Raw genomic sequence first — 22701 nt, 5'->3', positions numbered from 1 at the left:
CTTGAAGGATCCAGGGATCCACCCATGAGCGAGCCCACTGATCGCTGAAGTTTTTGAGACGGGCCCCCACCGTACCTGGCTCCGCCTGTGGAGCCCCAGCGTCATGCGGTGGATTTAGAGAAAGCGGGGGAGGGCTTTTGCTCCTGGGAACTGGCTGTATGCTGCAGCTTTTTCCCTCTACCTCTGCCTCTGGGCAGAAAGGACGCCCCTTTAACCCGCTTGCCCTTATGGGGCCGAAAGGACTGTACCTGATAATACGGTGCTTTCTTTGGATGTGAGGGAACATGGGGTAAAAATGCTGACTTCCCAGCTGTTGCTGTGGAAACTAGGTCCGAGAGACCATCCCCGAACAACTCCTCACCCTTATAAGGCAAAACTTCCATGTGCCTTTTAGAATCTGCATCCCCTGTCCACTGCCGAGTCCATAACCCTCTCCTGGCAGAAATGGACATTGCACTTATTTTAGATGCCAGCCGGCAAATATCCCTCTGTGCATCTCTCATGTATAAGACTGCGTCTTTAATATGCTCTACGGTTAGCAATATAGTGTCCCTGTCTAGGGTGTCAATATTTTCCGACAGGGAATCTGACCACGCAGCTGCAGCACTGCACCATCCATGCTGAAGCAATAGCTGGTCTCATAATACCAGTGTGTGTATATACAGACTTCAGGATAGCCTCCTGCTTTTTATCAGCAGGCTCCTTTAGGGCGGCCGTATCCGGAGACGGTAGTGCCACCTTCTTTGACAAGCGTGTGAGCGCTTTATCCACCCTAGGGGATGTTTCCCAACGTGACCTATCCTCTGGCGGGAAAGGGTACGCCAATAGTAACCTTTTAGAAATTACCAATTTCTTATCGGGGGAAGCCCACGCTTCTTCACACACTTCATTTAATTCCTCAGATGGGGGAAAAACCACTGGTAGTTTTTTCTCCCCAAACATAATACCCTTTTTTGTGGTACCTGGGGTAACATCAGAAATGTGCAACACATTTTTCATTGCCTCAATCATGTAACGTGTGGCCCTATTGGAAGTAACATTAGTCTCATCGTCGTCGACACTGGAATCAGTATCCGTGTCGACATCTGTGTCTGCCATCTGAGGTAGCGGGTGTTTTAGAGCCCCTGATGGCCTTTGAGACGCCTGGGCAGGCACGAGCTGAGAAGCCGGCTGTCCCATATTTGGTATGTCGTCAAACCTTTTATGTAAGGAGTTGACACTTTCACGTAATTCCTTCCACAAGTCCATCCACTCAGGTGTCGGCCCCGCAGGGGGTGACATCACATTTATCGGCATCTGCTCCGCCTCCACATAAGCCTCCTCGTCAAACATGTCGACACAGCCGTACCGACACACCGCACACACACACAGGGAATGCTCTGACTGAGGACAGGACCCCACAAAGCCCTTTGGGGAGACAGAGAGAGTATGCCAGCACACACCAGAGCGCTATATAATACAGGGATTAACACTATAACTGAGTGCTTTCCCCTTAGCTGCTATATATTAATATACTGCGCCTAAATTTAGTGCCCCCCCTCTCTTTTTTACCCTTTTGTTGCTTGAAACTGCAGGGGAGAGCCTGGGAGCGATTCTTCCAGCGGAGCTGCGAGGGAAAAATGGCGCCAGTGTGCTGAGGGAGATAGCCCCGCCCCTTTTTCGGCGGACTTCTCCCGCTTTTTTGAGGAATTCTGGCAGGGGTATTTTTCACATATATAGCCTCTGGGACTATATATTGTGATATTTAGCCAGCCAAGGTGTTAATATTGCTGCCCAGGGCGCCCCCCCCAGCGCCCTGCACCCATCAGTGACCGGAGTGTGAGGTGTGCATGAGGAGCAATGGCGCACAGCTGCAGTGCTGTGCGCTACCTTGTTGAAGACCGAAGTCTTCTGCCGGCGATTTTCCGGACTCTGTAAGGGGACGACGGCGCGGCTCCGGGACCGAACGATCGAGGTCGGGTCCTGTGTTCGATCCCTCTGGAGCTAATGGTGTCCAGTAGCCTAAGAAGCCCAAGCTAGCTGCAAGCAGGTAGGTTCGCTTCTTCTCCCCTTAGTCCCTCGTAGCATTGAGTCTGTTGCCAGCAGATCTCACTGTAAAATAAAAAACCTAAAATTATACTTTCTTTCTAGGAGCTCAGGAGAGTCCCTAGTGTGCATCCAGCTCAGCCGGGCACAAGATTCTAACTGAGGTCTGGAGGAGGGTCATAGTGGGAGGAGCCAGTGCACACCAGGTAGTCCTAAAGCTTTCTTTAGTTGTGCCCAGTCTCCTGCGGAGCCGCTATTCCCCATGGTCCTTACGGAGTCCCAGCATCCACTTAGGACGTTAGAGAAATTAACAATGCATACTAAGAAGTAGAGAGAATTTTTAGTACTGTATACCCTTCCTCTGGAGAGCGGGATACAGGGAGACTCACCACACTTCCATATCCAAGCAAATACGCTCGTAAGACGCTGAGTGGATTCAGACGCTACTGGTGTACACTGCCGCTCTTGATAACTGATAACGGACACGGACGCTAACCCGGACACGGACGCTGAGCGACTTCCACGTGTATGCAGACGCTAAGGCCTGCGACTCGGTCTGGTGGGTTTATCTCCAGTGTACACAACCGCAGCGTCTAAGCTGCGACCGAGTACCCTCGTGGTAGCGTCTGAGCCGGAAGTGAGGTCATTCAGTTCATGAAACGAGAGACACGCGGGAACTGGCCATGAACTCGGAGGAGGGACGGCCAGGAGAGCGTCTGAATCCCCCTGTTGACTTAAACTCCCAGGATCGCGGCCTCTACCTAGTCCTGGCGCCTATGATCCCCGGAGCGTAGCGCTGTCGCACTCTAGATGTTCGGCACATCAACACACTGTTTGTAGTCTCCACCAAAATCAGTGTAGCTGTGTCCTGACCCCTCTAGTAAGAGGAAGTCCATAGACTCACCGTCTCCCCATGCTCCGGCCACAGCCTGGTTACGTCTGCTGGACCTGCTAGAACATCCGACACAGACGCCCGTCGAGACAGCACTGATACCCGAAGGTAAGCGTTGTTGCGACCCGGTGGGGAGTTGTTGGAGCGACTCTTTCTAGAATGCGTTTAAGACCCTGTTAAGATAAGTCGCTCAAAAAAAACAATATAGTAAGTCTATAAAAATAAAATAATAAAAGCTTGAGGCTGCTCTCACAGCAGCCCTGTGACCATGCGGCTTCCTGCCGCACAAAAGCAAAAAACTGATCTGACTGAGTCAGTGGGCAGGACTATATAGTGGAGGCCCCAATGCATCCTGGGAGGCCAGAAAGCTCGTGACCCTGTTGGTGACATTTTCGCTGTCGCTCGACAATATCCCAATGTTATCCTGTGGATAATCCTGTGGACCCAGCCAGAGAAAAATCATTCATATCTTTCAGTATGTATGGTACAACGATGAGCGTGCCCACAATCGTTCATCGTTGAATGATCATCGTTAAAACATGCCAGTCAATTTGGATGATATCGATGTCTGTACTCTCATATCGTCCAAATTGGTCATCGATATCGTCCAGTGTGTAGGCTATAAATCGTTGGTGAAAATATCAACCATCGGTAATATCGCTACCAACGGCCAGTGTGTAGGGCCCTTAACACATTTTCTGAAAAAAAAAAAAAAAAAGAATGGAAGTAATGCCTGACGCCTGCGGAGTTGCACAGGACATGTCCGCTCACTCACAGCAGAAGGCTTCTCTCGCTTCGATACTTTTACTAGTAATTTAACAAACACTGTTGAGCCCAAACATTCTGAGCACCTGACTAATATGCAATTGCTCCTTCCTGTGCCTCCCGAGCAGCTCTGACCTATAAGAGTCTGTGGTATCTTTTACCAAGAAGTAACCATCTTTGAAATCTGGTAAAATAGGATTTTAATACCTACCGGTGAATCCGTTTCTCGTAGTCCATAAGGGATATTGGGGAAAACTTTTTGGACCCTTGGAATTTTTTGTCTGGATTTTTCCAGGCCTGTTTGACTAAGCCATCTAACTCTGTAGAATCCGGGAAAGTGACATTGGGCTTACTTTGTACAAAGAAAAACAACTGCTGTTGTGCAGTGTCCTCCAAAGGGAGCTTTAAACACATCCCTAATAGCCAAAATGAGGGGTACAATGCCCCGAGTGGGATCGAGATCTCCACTAATGGGATCCAGGTCAACCCCATCATCTTGTATCACATAACAGAGCAGGTAAACCACGCTTCTGGGGACCTGCATGAGAGGGGGGTGGGTGGTGGGGGGTGGGGGGGAATGTGCATAAGCCCTAGCAGCTAAATCTGCAACAGCCTGTTGCAGTAGCTGAGTTTTCTGCACATTAGCAGTGAGCTGGGATGACATATCTGACATCATAGTCTTAAGAGACCCTAACTGGTGGGGCTCTGGACCCTCTCTCCCAACCTCTTCACTAATTTGTGAAGATTGACTGCATTGCTCACAAGATTGCATTGCTCATTATATAATGGAGAGAATCTGGTGCGACATATACTGCACAGCTTGTGCTTACTCATATTTCACAGTAAGTACAAACACATACACACAGACAGTTATAATGCAAGCCTGCCCTACTGTATGTGAGAGGAGACACAGAGAGGGGATACTAGCACACCCCGAGCTGCACAGCCCCAGTGAGACTGTCAGCTCTGTAAATCACAGTAAACCCTACTAAATACACCCTGTACCAGTTTCCAGCGTGTCTGTGAGGCAGGAAGCGCTGAGTGTGTGCTGAAGATGGCTGCTGTAAGCAGAGGAAGGCGCGAAAACGCAGCTGGTCCTGCTCTGAGGAAGCTCCCTCTAATGGTGCCGGAGCTGTACATCTTATTTATACTGGCAAAGTCTCCAAATAAGCGTAAAACCTGTGCTTCGTTAAGCAGTTTTGTGCCAGTGTCCACACTGGGGATCCTAGCTGGACCCCCCAGGGAGGGTTCCGTACGCCCGTGGTCAGCCGCACTTTCCTGTTTGTACTCACCACCGATGTCACCTTCAGGCAGCATTAGGGGTGTGCGGCGTGCTGCAGCTGTGACACCCAAGGCGCAGTGCCCAGTTGAACAAACAGCCCCTCAGGACTGTGGTCCTGCAGCGGGGAAGCAGCTCTGCACCTCGCAAGGCCGGTGACTGCCCCCCCCCCCCCCCCCCTTTTTTCTAAACTGCCTGTGGGAGGAGACATAGAGGGGAAGAGCCAGCAAACCCAGTTGAAGAAATTTAAAGTACCTATGATACTAGTTTCCCCCAATATCCCTTATGGATGCTAGAAACATTTTGGCAACACCCTTAACTTATGTGTCTTCAACAATCCATGCAGTGTGGTAGGGAGCATAATCCTGCTGCAGGAGGCCACTTCCATGAGAGAATACAGTTGCCATGAAAACGATTGTACCCAGTCCATAAAGAAGTAAAAAAAAAGATGGGGGTAACATCCAGATGAATGTTGCTGCTTTGACAGTGGACAGGGTAAACATGGGCACTCTAACTGGCCTGCAACTAAACGTCTCATATGCAGCAGGGACCAATGTCTCGTGACACATTAACATTCATCACCTTAACAGCAGTTTGTGGTTTTCCCCTCTTGGGACCACTGTTGGTAGGTACTTACCACAGCTGACCATGAGCATCTCACAGGCTTTACCATTGCAGAAATGCTAACCGAAGTTATTCAGGTTTTTACACCTGTTAATATCTTTTGCATTTAGAACATGGACTACTAGCACATAATCTCAGTTCACAGTCTAATATATCCCTGACCTTAACAAGCACCTTTGTTACAAGATAGTCAATGTAATGCGCTTCACATAGAAGTGGTTAGAATGTTTTGGCTCCACATATGTTCGGCCTGAGGAACTCCATTGTAGGAACAGAGGATACTTTAATTCAAGGTGGCTCCATTGTATAGGAATAGTGTTCATTCTAGCACCATGTACCTAATCAGTGAGGAGGGCAAATATTAATTATTGGGTGCAAAATGTTATATGTGACGTATCGCCATAGCTACACAGTAGCTGTAGCGATACAGCAAGTCTAAAATTTTACCCATCAAAATTAAAATATGCCCTCCTCACTGATTAGGTGCAGGATGCTAGAATGAACACTATATATCCATTGCACACCAGAGGCTGGTCATCTCTCTACTTACATTAAATATTCTTCCGAGTCTTAATGTAATATATAAGATTTTCATTCTAACTTAAGGCGGTTTCCTAAGTAATTGTAATTGTTTAGCCGGGGGCTATCCAATTAGTCCCGAGACGCAGATTATTGGGAATTTTGTTTCACCTGCCTCAGGCAGACGAAACCAAAACCTCAAAAGCAGCCAAGTTTTCGCTGCGCCCGGCAAAAACACAGGTTTCACTGATCCAGTGTGCTTTCATGCGTTACGGGTGGTGTAATTGGATAGCCTGTAAAAAAGTTAGCGGTGAAACATCGGACAAAGTGCGAAAAAAACACAATGGTTTTACTGCATCTAATTGGATACACCCCCCCTAAGACTTTATTGTTTATGTGATGTATTGCCCTGCTCGGCTAGGCAGAATCAATAGAAACAGCTTCATATTAGAAAGCAGTAAAAGAAAAGAAGAAAATAATAATATTAAGAGCAAAACTCCACTGGTATAAAGTCAGATTGATCATTGCATGAATGAAGGATATTTTGTGCAAGGCTGCATAGACTGCATATTGGCATTACCAAAACACATTTGGCATGGGTCTAACCAACCATTTTTATACCCTAATCATTTTTGTGGAAAGTGTGTTACTTTACAGCAGTCTTACCATCCAGATGGTAAATCCCATACTTTAACAGTACAATCCATAGATGCAGTCAACAGCCACCGTCCGTCAGGGCTGTAAGTCTTTGAAAAAAGGAAAAATGTAACAAAATACAATTAGGATGAAAAGGAAGGTAACCCAAGCAGTTTTTTTTCTACAGTTAATAAGGGTAATGTACTCATAATCACTCACCATGTCATTTATCTTTCCATTGTGCCCTGGGAACCGTCTCACAAGTTTCCGAGTTTCAATATCAAAAATGTTAGTGCTGAAGTCATCCAGTGCTACTGCCAACATACCACTGCCAACACACAAATCACTTATGAAACATGGAATGCCTGGTTCCAAGTTATGTGGAATCTGACAAGTTTAAACATAAGTGATGCTTTGATTTATTTTTTTCATACAGTATAAAAACTGGATAATAATTTAAGTGGATAGTTATTTCACTTTTGTAAATTAAAAAAAAAAAAAAAAACACATTAAACCATGGCACTTGCATCACTGCCTACGCGATGCCTTGCCACCTACACACTTTCAATTGAACATAATTGTTACTGTGCTGCAATGGGTGATTCACTTTTCTTTTCTAAAGGCCACAAATAGAAATGGCATCCCGTTCCCAAAATACAACCTATGCTACCCTACACACCCCATACCATTTCTCACCATGAAGACAGAGCCCTAAAGCCATAAGCATGTTCACATACACCCTTGCTGCAGGCCATGCTGTGGCGTGACTCGATAGTGCTGAGCTTTTTTGTGTGCTTCCTTTTACGTTAAAATGCATCTTATTTGCATCAATATGTGAATAGGACTCACAAGCAGCTTATGCCGATTAAAATGATGTGCGGCATGCCTATATTCTGTGTGGCAAGAAGTATGATAACACATCTGTAGATACATTTCAGGCTACAATAGCAAAGATTTAACAAAGCTAATCATAAACAGATCATAAGGAACCTTTAGACCAGACGAGTCAAACTCACAGCCCGTGGGCCGCATGTGGCCCACAATGCATACTTTTGCGGACCAAGTTAACATTTTTTTTAATTTGTTTATTAAAACAATGGAATGCAGCCTGCCACCGCTAAATGAGTTACTGTTGGCCCATTTGCCGTAATAAGAGCTTAGCTCCGAAAAGGCAACATTCACTGTTCTGCACATGCACGAGAAGATAGTGATAGCAATGGGGAAATGTCCACGCGGGAAATGCTGCGCAAGCCCGGCTGTCTTTGCAAAGCTCTACCGTACATCGCACCTGCTCGGCGCCACTACCACTGAAGCGGTCACGCCCTGTATGTGTGTGTATTCCCAACTGCCCTGTGTACCCAGCTGCCCTAATTGCAGGCGGATTCTTCTGGAATCTGGATAGAAAAACAACGAAGAAGGTAGATTTGAGGAGTCAGGGACAGGGGTTGGAGACACAGAGGGCTTGTGGCTGGAGGAGACACAAGGAGCAAGAGGGAATACAAGGGGTCATGTGGCTGGTCTGGAGGGACAGAGGGGGGGTGGAAGCGACACATTTTACTACCCCACACTGATATGTATTCTAGAGAGGGGATGGCACTGTGATATATGAGGGGGAATAACACAGCTCCCAGCTCACACTATTAAAGTTGTTTACTTCTCAATACTTGACATCTCTTTGATTATACTTTATTGTTTTTTTCTAATACATCTATCAAAATTGCATATAGGACTTTCTTTTTCTTGCAGGCCAAACACAAGACTTGGAGGTCTATTTATCACCATCCGCATCTAATGATGTGGATGACAGGTGATCAACTCGCCCAAACTCGCACTGCAATAATTGAGTACATCGCATGGATGTATCAATTATCATATGTCCCTGCAATGCCTCTTCACAGCACCATCAGGATGTTTTTTTATAAAAAAAATACCCCGATGGCCTTCTGTGCATGCGCCACGGCAGAGAAAGCTGGGCAAAAGGGTGCACATTGCAGTGCTGCCCTGTGATCTCGTCAGCCTGAGATGGCGAGAACACAGGGAACACTGCGCTATTTTTTCCTTTTTGTTTTTTCCTCAGTAAATTTGGCCATATCACATTTCCCATTATAAGTACGGGGAATGCGATGTGGCTTTCTAAAAAAATGTCAATTAAAGGGTTTGGAGCAGTTTTTCATGAAAACTGCTCCAGATGCCCTTTAATACATTCAGGTGATACTAAAAACAGGATTTTAATACCTACCGGTAAATCCTTTTATCCTAGTCCGTAGAGGATGCTGGGGTCCACTTCAGTACCAAGGGGTATAGACAGTTCAGCAGGAGCCATGGGCACTTTAAGACTTTTTCAGAGTGTGAACTGGCTCCTCCCTCTATGCCCCTCCTCCAGACGCCAGCATAGGAACTGTGCCCAGGGAGACGGACATTTCGAGAAAAGGATTTACTTTTAAGTTAATGGTGAGACTCATACCAGCTCACACTTCAACCATGCCGCACAACATGGCATTCCACAAACCACATACCAACAGGCATGAAACATAACAGCAAACGTGCTGAAAACATTTTCAACAAATTAACAACTGCAGGTAAAAGTACGCACTGGGCGCCCAGCATCCTCCACTGACAAGGAGAAAAGGATTTACCGGTAGGTATTAAAATCCTGTTTTCTCATACGTCCTAGAGGATGCTGGGGTCCACTTCAGTACCATGGGGTTATACCAAAGCTCCAGTACGGACGGGAGAGTGCGGATGTCCCTGCAGCACCAATTGACCAAACTTTAGATCCTCATCGGCCAAGGTGTCAAACTTGTAAAAGTTAGCAAACGTGTTTGTCCCTGGCCAAGTAGCTGCTCGGCAAAGTTGTAATGCCGAGACACCCCAGGCAGCCGCCCAGGATGAGCCCACCTTTCTAGTAGAATGGGCAGTCACCGAATTCGGTATCGGCAATCCTGCCGTGGAATGAGCGCGCTGAATCGTACCTCTGATCCAGTGCGTAATAGTCTGCTTAGAAGCAGGACACCCAATCTTGTTGGGAGCATAAAGGACAAACAGAGCCTCTGTTTTCCGTATCCGAGCTGTTCTAGCGACATAAATTCTCAAAGCCCTGACCACATCCAGAGACTTTGAAGCAGCGAAGGTGTCAGTAGCCACTGGCACCACAATAGGTTGGTTTATATGGAAAGAAGAAACCACCTTTGGAAGAAATTGCTGACGAGTTCGTAACTCCGCCCTATCTTCATGGAAAATCAAGTAAGGGCTCTTGTGAGACAAGGCCCCTAACTCAGACACCCTCCTTGCGGTTGCCAAGGCCAACAGAATGACCACTTTCCAAGTGAGAAACTTGAACTCTATCTCCTGGAGAGGTTCAAACCAATCCGATTGAAGGAACTGCAACACCACATTAAGATCTCATGGTGCCACAGGAGGCACAAATGGAGGTTGGATGTGCAGAACCCCTTTCACGAATGTCTGAACTTCTGGAAGGGTGGTCTTCAGTATGCCGGCTGTCGGGATCCCGGCGCACAGTATACCGGCGCCGGAATCTTGACAGCTGGCATACGACACTTATTTTCCCTCGTGGGGGTCCACGACCCCCCTGGAGGGAGAATAAAATAGCGACCGTGTCCGCAGCGTGGCGAGCGCAGCGAGCCCGCAAGGGGCTCATTTGCGCTCACCACACTGTCGGTATGCCGGCGGTCGGGCTCCCGGCGCCGGTATGCTGGTCGCCGGGAGCCCGACCGCCGGCATACCATACTACACCCCTTCTGGAAGGGAGGCCAATTGTTTCTGAAAGAAAACGGACAAGGCCGAAATCTGGACCTTGATTGAACCCAATCGAAGGCCCGCATCCACAACCGCCTGGAGAAAATGGAGAAAACACCCTAACTGAAACTCTTCCGTTGGAGCCTTCTTGGTTTCACACCAAGACACATATTTCCCCCACATACGGTGGTAATGTCTAGACGTTACTCCTTTCCTGGCCCGAATAAGAGTGGGAATGACTTCTTTGGGAATACCCTTCCGGGCTAGGATCCGGCGCTCAACAGCCATGCCGTCAAATGTAGCCACGGTAAGTCTTGATAGACGCACGGCCCCTGCTGCAGCAGGTTCTCGCGAAGAGGAAGAGGCCGAGGATCTTCTATGAGCAACTCCTGAAGATCTGGATACCAAGCACTCCTTGGCCAGTCTGAGACAATGAGGATCGCTCAAACCCCTGTTCTTATGATCTTGAGAACTTTCGGTATGAGTGGAAGTGGAGGGAAGACATATACCGACCGAAACACCCACTGGGTCACTAGTGCATCCACTGCTATTGCTTGAGGGTCTCTCAATCTGGAACAATATCTCTGAAGCTTCTTGTTGAGACGAGATGCCATCATGTCTACTTGAGGAACCCCCCAAAAGACTTGTCACCTCTGCGAAGACTTCTTGGTGGAGGCCCCATTCTCCTGGATGGAGATCATGTCTGCTGAGGAAGTCTGCTTCCCAGTTGTCCACTCCCGGAATGAAAATTGCCGACAGAGCTCTTGCATGTCTTTCTGCCCAGAGGAAAATCTTTGTCACCTCTGCCATTGCCGCTCTGCTTTTCGTTCCGCCCTGACGGTTTATGTACGCGACTGCAGTTACATTGTCCGACTGGATATGTACAGGTTGATCTTGAAGAAGATGCCCCGCTTGTAGAAGGCCATTGTAAATGGCTCTCAACTCAAGAACGTTAATGTGAAGACAGTTTCTTGACTTGACCATCTTCCTTGGAAGCTTTCCCCCTGTGTGACTGCTCCCCAGCCTCGGAGACTTGCATCCGTGGTTACTAGGACCCAGTCCTGAATCCCGAACCTGCGTCCCTCTAGTAGGTGAGAACTGTGTAGCCACCACAGGAGCGAAATTCTGGCTTTGGATCACAGGATTATCCTCTGATGCATGTATAGATGGGATCCGGACCACTTGTCCAACAGGTCCCACTGGAATACTCTGGCATGGAATCGGCCAAACTGCATGGCCTTGTAGGCCGCTACCATCTTTCCCAACAACCAAATGCATTGATGAATCGATACTCTTGTTGGTTTCAGAATTTGCACCTCTGTGTCCAGTATCATCCCCAGAAAGGACAATCTCGTTGGCGGTTCCAACTGTGACTTTGGAAAATTTATGATCCAACCGTGTTGTTTAAGTATTGTCAAGGAGAGTGCAATGTTCTGCACCAACCTTTCTCTTGACCTCGCTTTTATCAGGAGATTGTCCAGGTAAGGAATTATATTGACTCCTTGCTGTCGAAGGAGGCCCATCATTTCCGCCATCACCTTGGTGAACACCCTCAGTGCTGTGGAGAGTCCGAACGGCAACATCTGAAATTGGTAATGACAATTCTGTATTGCGAATCTCAGATAAGCTTGATGTGCAGGATAAATGGGAACATGTAAGTAGGCATCTTTTATGTCCACTGACACCATGAAGTCCCCCTCCTCCAGACTGAAAATCACTGCCCTCAGAGATTCCATCTTGAACTTGAACCTTTGCAGGTAGAGATTCAGAGTTTTCAGGTTTAGAACAGTCTCACTGAGCCGTCCGCCTTCGGAACTACGAATAGGCTTAAATAGAACCCTTATCCTTGTTGTAACAAGGGAATCAGGACAATGACTTGATACTGACACAATTCTTGTATTGCTGCTGGCACCACTTCCCTGTCTGGGATAGAAGCTGGTAAGGTCGATTTGAAAAATCAGCATCGAGGAATGTCTTGAAACTCCAGTTTGTACCCGTGGGACACAATTTGTACGACCCACGGGTCCAGGCCAGATTGAACCCAGAACTGACTAAATAGTTTCAGACGTGCCCCCACCTGAGCGAAATCCCACAAGGGAGCCCCAGCGTCATGCTGAAGATTTGGCAGAAGCAGAGGTTGATTTCTGCTCCGGGATCTGGAGACGCTGTGGACTTTTTTCCTTTTCCCCTTCCTTTACCCGCAAAGAAAGGAGATCCTTCACCCTTTTTGTATTTATTGGGCCGAAAGGACTGCATCTGAGAGTGATGTGTCTTTTTCGCCGGCGCAGGAGCATTAGGCAAGAATGTCGACTTACCCGCGGTAGCCGCAGAAACTAAAGCATCCAGCCCATCTCCAAACAAGGCCTCAACTTTATACAGGAGAGCCTCCATATTCCTTATGCAATCTGCGTCAGCATTCCATTGGCGAATCCACAACGCCCTCCGTGCTGAGATTGCCATGGTAGCGGCTCTTGTTCCCAAGAAACCATTATCTTTCATGGCTTCTAGCCTGTTTTCTGCAGGGAAAGGGTAAGCTACCTGAATTCTTTTGGGAATCTGAAATTTCTTTTCAGGATTTGTCCATACTCCCTCAAAGAGACTATTCAGCTCATGAGATGGAGGAAAAGTTACATTCATTTTTTTTTCTTTACAAAAGTAAGCCTTCTCCTGTGGTAAAGGAGGGGCCTCCGTAACTTCTAACACCTCCTTTATAGCATCAATCATGTATTGAATGCTTTTTGATAATTTTGGATCTATTCCCCTGGAATCACTAGTGTCGACAGGAATCAGAGTCTGTGTCGGTATCAGTTTGTACTATTTGTGCAAATGACCTTTTATGTGACCCAGAGGGGTCCACTGTGGATGAAAAGGCAGAACTATTAAAAATCACATCTTCTACAGATTTTCTCCAGTTTTCTGCATGAGACTCAGACTTATCCAATCTCTTACTGATATGATTCACACTATCACGTAATTCTTTCACCCATTCAGGCTCTTGGTGTGACGGCAGCGCCACCATATTACAACCCTGTGTCCCTAAAATGGCTCCCTCAGGGGAAGAGCTCCGTGCCTCAGACATGTCACACAAGTGCACAATCACACCACAGACACTCCGGGGCTTATAGGGGACAGACCCACAGTAAAATCTGTCAGAGGGACACAGAAATGAATTGCCAGTCCACAACTCAGCACCACAATATACACTTTCCCACCCTTTTTCCCCCTGATACTCGAGTCAGAAGTGGAGAGGAGGATCAGCGTTTCTTCCCCTGCTGTAAGAAAATGGCGCTGAGCACTGTGCTGGCTGCCTGAGGAAGAAGCCCCGCCCCCTGCAATGGCGAGTTTTTCCTCAGCTATTGAACTAGATATTTATACTGGCGGGGGTGTAGGACTGTGCCACAGCATCATATGCCACCTTTTGCCAGTGAGAGTAGGTTTCATGCTGCTCAGTGCGCCCGCCCCCCCCCCCCACCACCACCCACACCCTGCTGTGCACTGTGTTATGGAGAGCATGTTCGCGCAGCGTTCCCGCTCCCTGCGCGGTACCTTAAGCCGTCACGATGACCGAAGATCCCTCTCTGCAGACCTCTGGCTCTGTTAGGGGAGTGACGGCATGCTGTGGGAGTGAGCGCATAGCCGCAGCTAGTGTTCAGTACCCTTCAGGAGCTAATGGTGTCCTATCAGCAGAAGCAGAGCCAGGAACCTCTTTAGGAAATGGGTTCCTACTTCTTCCCCCTAAGTCCCACGAAGCAGGGAGACTGTTGCCAGCAGTTTCCCTGAAAATAAAAACCTAACAAAGTCTTTTAGTGAAACTCGGTAGAGCTCCACTAGAGTGCGACCAGTCTGCCTGGGCACATTTTCTAAACGGAGGTCTGGAGGAGGGGCATTGAGGGAGGAGCCAGTTCACACTCTGAAAAAGTCTTAAAGTGCCCGTGGCTCCTGCGGAACCGTCTATACCCCATGGTACTGAAGTGGACCCCAGCATCCTCTAGGACGTATGATAAATAATGTGAAAAGGGTATGAACACACACTTTTTCACATTATTTTAGTAAAAATAATTTTAATAAATATGCCCCTTAGACCTTGATCATTTGGCCCACTTGGGATTTTGTATTTGACATGCCTGCTTTAGACCAATACACACACTTTACTTTAATAGAATAGGGAATAAGACTTATAATTTTAGGGAGTGGGAAAAAAAAATTACCAATTAATTATATATCCCCATTTTATTGGAAATTTCAGGCTAAAACAACTTATAACAGAACTATAACATACAAAAATACTTCTGGTTTCCCATAACACAATTATTAAGTCAGCTATATATTTTCTTCTTTATGACAATAGCAAATGCATCTGCCATAAAATATCAATAAGACAGATGTTAAACATATTACCCTTCAGTGCATGTCCCCATTACCGTTCATTTATTAACACTGGCAACACTCAGTGTACACTTGATTAGTTACTAAGCTTGCGGCAGCCACTCAGGGGCCTGATTCAGATCCTGAATGAACTACTGCACAATGCGCAAAGTACCGATGGCAGTTACTTTGCGCATGTGCAGTACGGGTCCTGTGTCATTGGATGCACTATGGCTATGGCTGCAGTAAGCAGCTGCTGGGGGCGGCAATGGCCTCCATTTTCCAAAACAGTGGCATGTCGTATCCGTTTTTTGGGGGGGGTGTGCCGAGGCAAGGATCTCTGTCAGAAGATGAAGATTTCCTGGCCTCTTGGGAGGAGCTGCAGTAGCTGGCTTGTGTGAACCTGTAGCCAGCCGATGGTGTTGCAGCTGATCAGATACAGAGTCCTTGGATGCATACTGGATCACAAATGCATGAAAGAGGCATCTACTTATACCAAATGCCTCCTGCTGCATTAACATATCTGAGCACACTCCAACCACATCTGAATTAGGCCCTCAATGCATGAATGCACACAGGCAGATGAAGAGGTTGAGTGGTGTAATCTAAGTTACTTTGTTGTAAAAAGATTGTGGGTGATGAATGGCAGTTTGTGTATATTATCTGCTGACCTCATGAAATTTTTGGCACAAGTCTCTACAGTTTAGAGAATAGGGAACAAAGCAAAAAACATCTAGTGAGCAGTAGTTCTGTGGGCAAAAACAAATTGTTGAGAAAGGTCATATGAGAATAGCCAATATGAGCTACTGCTACTTTCCTGTAAGCTTGAACCAAACAACCAAGTGTTAAAAAGCGGTATGGCCATACACTGCGAAGTGGATGGGCTACAGCAGTAGTAGACCACACCAGGTCAAATTCCAGTCAGCTAACGGCAAACAGCCTACAGTGGGCACAGGATCACAAGATACAAACACAGGTCTACTGAGACATGTAGGTTAAGAATTTCACGAACACATGATACATGGCACCAGCCTGCTTTGCGTCAATGGTAGTGGAGGTGTACTGGTTCATTTTTCTTTGAAAACATTATGGGGGGTATTCAATTTTTGAAAAGTCAGTTGGGTGTCTGTTTTTTCCTATCTAATAGACAGGAAAAAACAGACACCCAAACGACTTTTCAAACAATTGAATATTTCCCTATAACTGTTAATGTCAAACAAACATGCTGGCATTCTACAGCATGAGTATTTTTACAAACCACGTGCAACTACATGGAGAGTCTACAGTACCTCAGGCTACTTCCAGCAGGAATTCATGTGATGTCATAAAGCACATGTAATCTCAGACTGGTTCTATGAACAAGACAATGGAGTTCAGTGTATTCAAATGGTCTCCACAGTGACCAGATTTCATTCTTGGATGTAGTGGACTAGGTAACTTGCTGCATGACTGGACAGCCAACAAATCTGCAGCAATTTCAACATGGACCAGAATTTCTAAGCAATGTTTGCACCTTGTTCAAACCATGCTATTAGGAACACAGGCTGTTCTGTGTGGGACTGAGGGAGGTGGGCTTACTAAAGTATTAATTGAGTCACAAAAGTCATAATTGAATTGTACCCAAACAGCATTGCTTCTCTAGATATAATATCAGAAACATTTCAATGCTTGAGAACACGGATTGCTAAATCATTGTTCGCAATAACAGAGAATGGATCACTGGGGAAAAATCCATTGAGTGGCATCAGTACCATGGGGACATACAGCCTCCAAAAAACTTGGCTCTTTAAAAGCTCCACTCTCTTCCATATGACCCTGCAGGGACCCAAGTTACTTTTTATTTTTTTAACTAAGCCCGTAAGATTGAAAACCTAAAGAGAAAAACGTTGAACTTTGGTAAACCTTTAACATCCCGTAATGGAGCTGCCTGACACAGCTGACGATGCTCCGTACAAGTGCTCGCTGATCAGTATCAACCTCGCCTTTCAGCTCCTAGTTATCGGTGGGACTTGGCAGATGTTGCTAAATTGGGGTCTCCACACAGCCACAGGCTGCTGAGACACAGTTTATGTGTCAGAGCTTTGAGCTCTCCTTGTGGTTGCTCTTTCGGTACAGAGGACATTCCTGCTCATATACATCTTCCTCTGATCCCAGGGATCCTGCGGGTCCATCACAGGTTGACATTAGAGTGATGCAGGGTGTTCCTTGTGATTCGATCTAGCCACGGCAGCCGTGGTGGGCATGTCTTCTACGCCTCTCCCCTTACATTACTTTGCCTCTGCTACTGGGTCTTCTGTCTTAAGGCCAGTGCTTCCGTCCAGGTCTGGCCTGCCATGCTTTGGCCGGGTGGTTCGAGACATCCATATTGAGAGCAAAGGGTTTTTTCAGGCGGGTCATTCGTACCATGCTCGAAAAACATATTTGGTATGTCTATCTCAGTGTTTGGCGGACATTCTTCACACTGTTCTGCCATAGGTTTCGATCACCAGGTTATTCCGACTCAAATCCTTCTCTTCCTACATGCGAGTTTGGGCCTCTGCTCTCGTCCTTGAAGGCATAGGTCTCTGCCCTGTCTACCCCTCTTTCAGCGCTAAATTGCTCTGTTACCGGACATACGAGTCTCAGAGAGTGACGCTAAATCAGACACTTAGTGAGCAGATGCAATAGCCAGGAGGAAGAGAGTCTTCTACATCAGCCACTTTAACTCCACAGAGACCACTGGTTCAAACTGAGCTGTTTGTAACACCTGTAGAACCAAAGACAAGTCCCAGGAGGGACAAATGGATGTTGAATGCGGAGGACCCCCTGGAACAAAGTTCTGATATCCGGTAGGGAAGCAATTTATCAGTGTAACCATATAGACAGGGCAGATATGTGCACCCTGAGGGACGCTAAGCAACGACCTAAACCCAATCCTGCTTGAATCCTGCTTGCAAGAACTCTTGCAACTCAAAGTAGAAGGATTGTAACTACTGGGTGAGTACCACTGGAACTAAGTGTGCCAAATCCTGTAATAGATCCTTGCTGAAGCAGGCTTACTTGCTTTAAAAACACTGTCTGAACAGAACTCGAGAAGCATCTAGACTTTAAAAGGAATGTCTCAAGAGTGACGCAGTCACAGACAGCCGAGCCAGGTCCTGGTGTAGACATGTACCCTGCATTAACAGATCTCGCCATAGAGGAAGTCCGAGATGAGTGTCGACTGACCGACCCTGCAGGCCTGCGATCCAAGGATGCCTCGGCCAGTCTGGAGCTATGAGGAGCATGGTGTGCCTCCTTCCTGCTTGAACTTGCAAAGCACTCTCGGAAGGAGTGGGATTGGGAGGGAAGATGAATGAAGTTCCACCACACTGTCAAAGCGTCTATGAAGGCGGCTGCAGGATCCCTGGTCCTGGACCCGTATACTGGAAGTTTGGGGTCCACCTCTTGTAGGCTCCACTGGTCCACTAGAACCTGAAAGACTTCTGGATGTAGAGCCCACTCTCTTGAGTGTATAGGGGCCTACACATGGTGCGATAAGCACCCCCGATTTAAATCAAATGGTTTAAATCGCATCGAATATGATGCTTATCGCACAGTGTGTACAGAGCTTGCGATACTGATGCGTGGTCCTGCCACGTCAGTATTGCAAGCCCACATCCCATGTGCATGCATACCAAATGCGATCAGATCGCAAGCAAACACGGTGCATATTGCACTGTGTGTACAGAAAAGCCTTGCTATCCCGATTTACATCACCCAAGCCACTCCCTGAGCCCTCCTCTTTTCACACTGTGCGGAGGAAGGAAAGGAAGCCATTAAGCAGCAGCCGGAGCCTTGAGTTTGGTTAAGTATTAAAAACCACTGACCGATTTTACTTATAATGGCCGCCACTACCTATTCCCTGTGAAAAGGTGTCGCCCACACTCCTGTAATCCTGTAATACCAACCCACTATTTAAATTAGCTTTTTTTTGTTAGCATGGCACAAATTGCACCGTGTGTATATGCAATATCGGCTCCCGGGACTTCAAGGGAAATCGCATGGTACAAGTCTCACATGGTACATATCTCACAGTGTGTAGGCCCCTTATGTTCTGTCGGCTTAGGAAGTATGCTTTAAAGATGAGGATTCCTGGGATGAACACTGCCAATATTGCCAGAAGATGATGTTCTGCCCAAGTGAGGCTATGAGTCACTTCTCTCATGACTGCTCCCTGATGGTTGAGGTAGGCTAATGTAGTAGTGTTGTTGGATGGGACCTGTACTGATCAGCTTTCGCCAGACTGAGCGCTTTGTACACTGTCCTGAGTTCCGGTATGTTGATGGGCAGGCGAGTCTTGGGAACTTGTCCACGCCCCTTAAAGAACTGTTGACTAGTCACTGCTCCCCACCCAGAGAGGCTGGCATCCGTGGTGAGCAGTACCCAGTCCGCGATCCAAAAGGGGTGTCCCTTGTCCAAGTGGGATGTTTGTAGCCACCAAAAGAGGAAAAACAGAACCTTGAGTGAATGTCAACAACATTGTCTGAGATCTGAGAAGATGCTTTCCATCGTGACATAATCAGGTGATGCAGAGGTCTGGAGTGAAACTGTACATACTTCACCATGTCAAAGGTGGAGACCATGGACCCCTGGACCTGCATGGCTGAGTGGATGGACACTTGCCGGTATCTAAGAAAACTGTGCAGATTGGATGCAGTTATCTTGTCTAATGACGAAAAAATCCTCTGAGACTGAGAATCTAGGATGGAGACAAAAACAGGATGGACTTCTTTCAATTGGCGATCCACCCGTGTATCCGTAGGAAGGCAATAGACGGAGCCAAGATCAGTAGGTCTAGGTATGGGAAAATTCAGACTGACGCCAGAGATGAGCAGCCATGACAGTCCTAATCTTAGTAAAAACCCAAGGGGCCGTAGACAATCTGAAGGGCATCGTCCGGAACTGATAATGCTGGTGAAGGATAGCAAACCTGAGGTATTACTGATGGTTGGCATAGATAGGTATATGCAAGTATGCATCCTGAATGTACAGGGAAGCTATAAGGTCCCCAGGTTCAAATGCCAGGACAATGGAACGGAGGGTTTCCATATGAACCTTGGGAGGGAGAAGAGGAGGGTTAGGGGGCTGTCAGCATTCTGATGGATGGGATGCAATTGTCAGGATTCTAAACGCCGGCATCCCGTTCATCGGCAATTCATATCGATCCCACACCACCGATCTTGGTCTCCGCTAATATCAGCAATGTAGAATAGCTGCACTGGGCCCAGCCCAAAAAAATCCCTGTCTGTTGTCACAATTGTTTGGTTCTATATGGCAGAGGAGTGGCCCCAGTTGAGCTAGTAGACCATCAAACAAAGAGGACAAAGCAAACTTCTCAGTCAGAGAAATCTGTTATGCAGTCAGATGCAAAGAAGACATGTCCCTCTTTGGCATGAGTTTGTTCTGGAAAGCCCTTGAACAAAATCATGCAGACTCTACAGTCTTAAAATTCAAGACAATCTTCTCTATTACCCTCATATGCAAAAAGACAGGCATCCATTAGCAATGTCTATAGCCACCTTACTAGTCTGTGTAAGAATAATTTTGCTCCCTTGTAGAAACCATCTCTGCTGTCAGATGTCCAACACCAGACCTAAAAAGTTCAGCATCTCTACTTAGGAATAATTTCTGATAACAGATTCCTTATCGACTTGGACCTGAAGAGTACAGTTATGACTGCAATAATCTTTGTGAATACGTTATCGGCAATCACAAGACCAAAGTGGAGGTCCCAAAACTGGAAATGGTGGGACTAAACTGGAAATCTTCAGAGAAATTGGTGGCCCTCTTAGATTGGGACATGCATGTAAGCATCCTTGAAATCCATACATGCCACAAACTTCTCCCATTCCAAGTGGCTGATAACAGATCTTAACAACTCCTTAATGAACTTGTCCACACAAACAAACAAAAAAAAGTTTACATTTTGAGTTTCAAAAGTGGGCATTCAACGAGAAAGAGTTAATTAATGCCTATTAATTCAATTCCAGTGACCGTTTTTTTTATTGGGCAAAAAGCAGATCATTACTGTACTCCTATTATTTTTATCTGCTGAAGTTTTTGTTTGTAGGTTGGAAGCAATTTTTTTATACATGTTCACTGTCACAGATTTGCAATGGAACCAGCCTTATTGTAGGTGTGCAGTTCAGGTACTTTGCTTTGTCATTCTGCATTGCATTTACAAATTTGCATTTAGTGGAATTTATAGTCTATGAAACAAGTTTAGACAGGGATAGTCAATTCATTCAGCTGTGTGATTTGTCCGATATAGGACTGGGGCTAAAGGGCAAATGCAACTTTTGAAGTATGCAAAATTTAAAATAAGAATTTTACTTACCGATAATTCTATTTCTCGGAGTCCGTAGTGGATGCTGGGGTTCCTGAAAGGACCATGGGGAATAGCGGCTCCGCAGGAGACAGGGCACAAAAAGTAAAGCTTTAGGATCAGGTGGTGTGCACTGGCTCCTCCCCCTATGACCCTCCTCCAAGCCTCAGTTAGGATACTGTGCCCGGACGAGCGTACACAATAAGGAAGGATTTATGAATCCCGGGTAAGACTCATACCAGCCACACCAATCACACTGTACAACCTGTGATCTGAACCCAGTTAACAGTATGATAACAGCGGAGCCTCTGAAAGATGGCTCACAACAATAATAACCCGATTTTTGTAACTATGTACAAGTATTGCAGATAATCCGCACTTGGGATGGGCGCCCAGCATCCACTACGGACTCCGAGAAATAGAATTATCGGTAAGTAAATTCTTATTTTCTCTATCGTCCTAGTGGATGCTGGGGTTCCTGAAAGGACCATGGGGATTATACCAAAGCTCCCAAACGGGCGGGAGAGTGCGGATGACTCTGCAGCACCGAATGAGAGAACTCCAGGTCCTCCTTAGCCAGGTTATCAAATTTGTAGGATTTTACAAACGTGTTTGCCCCTGACTAAATAGCCGCTCGGCAAAGTTGTAAAGCCGAGACCCCTCGGGCAGCCGCCCAAGATGAGCCCACCTTCCTTGTGGAATGGGTATTTACATATTTTGGCTGTGGCAGGCCTGCCACAGAATGTGCAAGCTGAATTGTATTACACATCCAACTAGCAAAAGTCTGCTTAGAAGCAAGAGCACCCAGTTTGTTGGGTGCATACAGGATAACAGCAAGTCAGTTTTCCTGACTCCAGCCGTCCTGGAACCTATATTTTCAGGGCCCTGACCACATCTAGCAACTTGGAGTCCTCCAAGTCCCTAGTAGGCGCAAGACACCACAATAAGCTGGTTCAGGTGAAACACTGACACCACCTTAGGGAGAGAACTGGGGACGAGTCCGCAGCTCTGCCCTGTCCGAATGGACAAACAGATATGGGCTTTTTTGAGAAAAAAACCACCAATTTGACACTCGCCTGGTCCAGGCCAGGTCCAAGAGCATGTTCACTTTTCATGTGAGATGCTTCAAATCCACAGATTTGACTGGTTTTAAACCAATGTGTTTTGAGGAATCCCAGAACTACGTTGAGATCCCACAGTGCCACTGGAGGCACAAAAGGGGGTTGTATATGCAATACTCCCTTGACAAACTTCTGGACTTCAGGAACTGAAGCCAATTCTTTCTGGAAGAAAAATCGACAGGGCCGAAATTTGAACCTTAATGGACCCCAATTTGAGGCCCATAGACACTCCTGTTTGCAGGAAATGCAGGAATCGACCGAGTTGAAATTTCTTCGTGGGGCCTTCCTGGCCTCACACCACGCAACATATTTTCGCCACATGTGGTGATAATGTTGTGCGGTCACCTCCTTTCTGGCTTTGACCAGGGTAGGA

General features: G+C 46.7%; 1 protein-coding gene across 1 annotated transcript in view; it reads right to left on the bottom strand.

Annotated features, from left to right (window-relative positions):
- WDR36 (WD repeat domain 36) overlaps positions 1 to 22701 on the bottom strand; it is a 260444-nt gene that overhangs the window by 59430 nt on the left and 178313 nt on the right. The window contains exons 15-16 of the mRNA XM_063964112.1: positions 6960 to 7068; positions 6771 to 6850 (exon numbers count right to left, since the gene is read on the bottom strand). Coding sequence (XP_063820182.1) covers positions 6771 to 6850; positions 6960 to 7068 — 189 coding nt within the window. The remainder of the gene's footprint in view (positions 1 to 6770; positions 6851 to 6959; positions 7069 to 22701) is intronic.

The sequence above is a fragment of the Pseudophryne corroboree genome, chromosome 1 (genome assembly GCF_028390025.1).
Source record: "Pseudophryne corroboree isolate aPseCor3 chromosome 1, aPseCor3.hap2, whole genome shotgun sequence".
In the NCBI taxonomy this organism is placed as follows: Eukaryota; Metazoa; Chordata; class Amphibia; order Anura; family Myobatrachidae; genus Pseudophryne; species Pseudophryne corroboree.
This window is presented reverse-complemented; position numbering and strand designations above follow the sequence as displayed.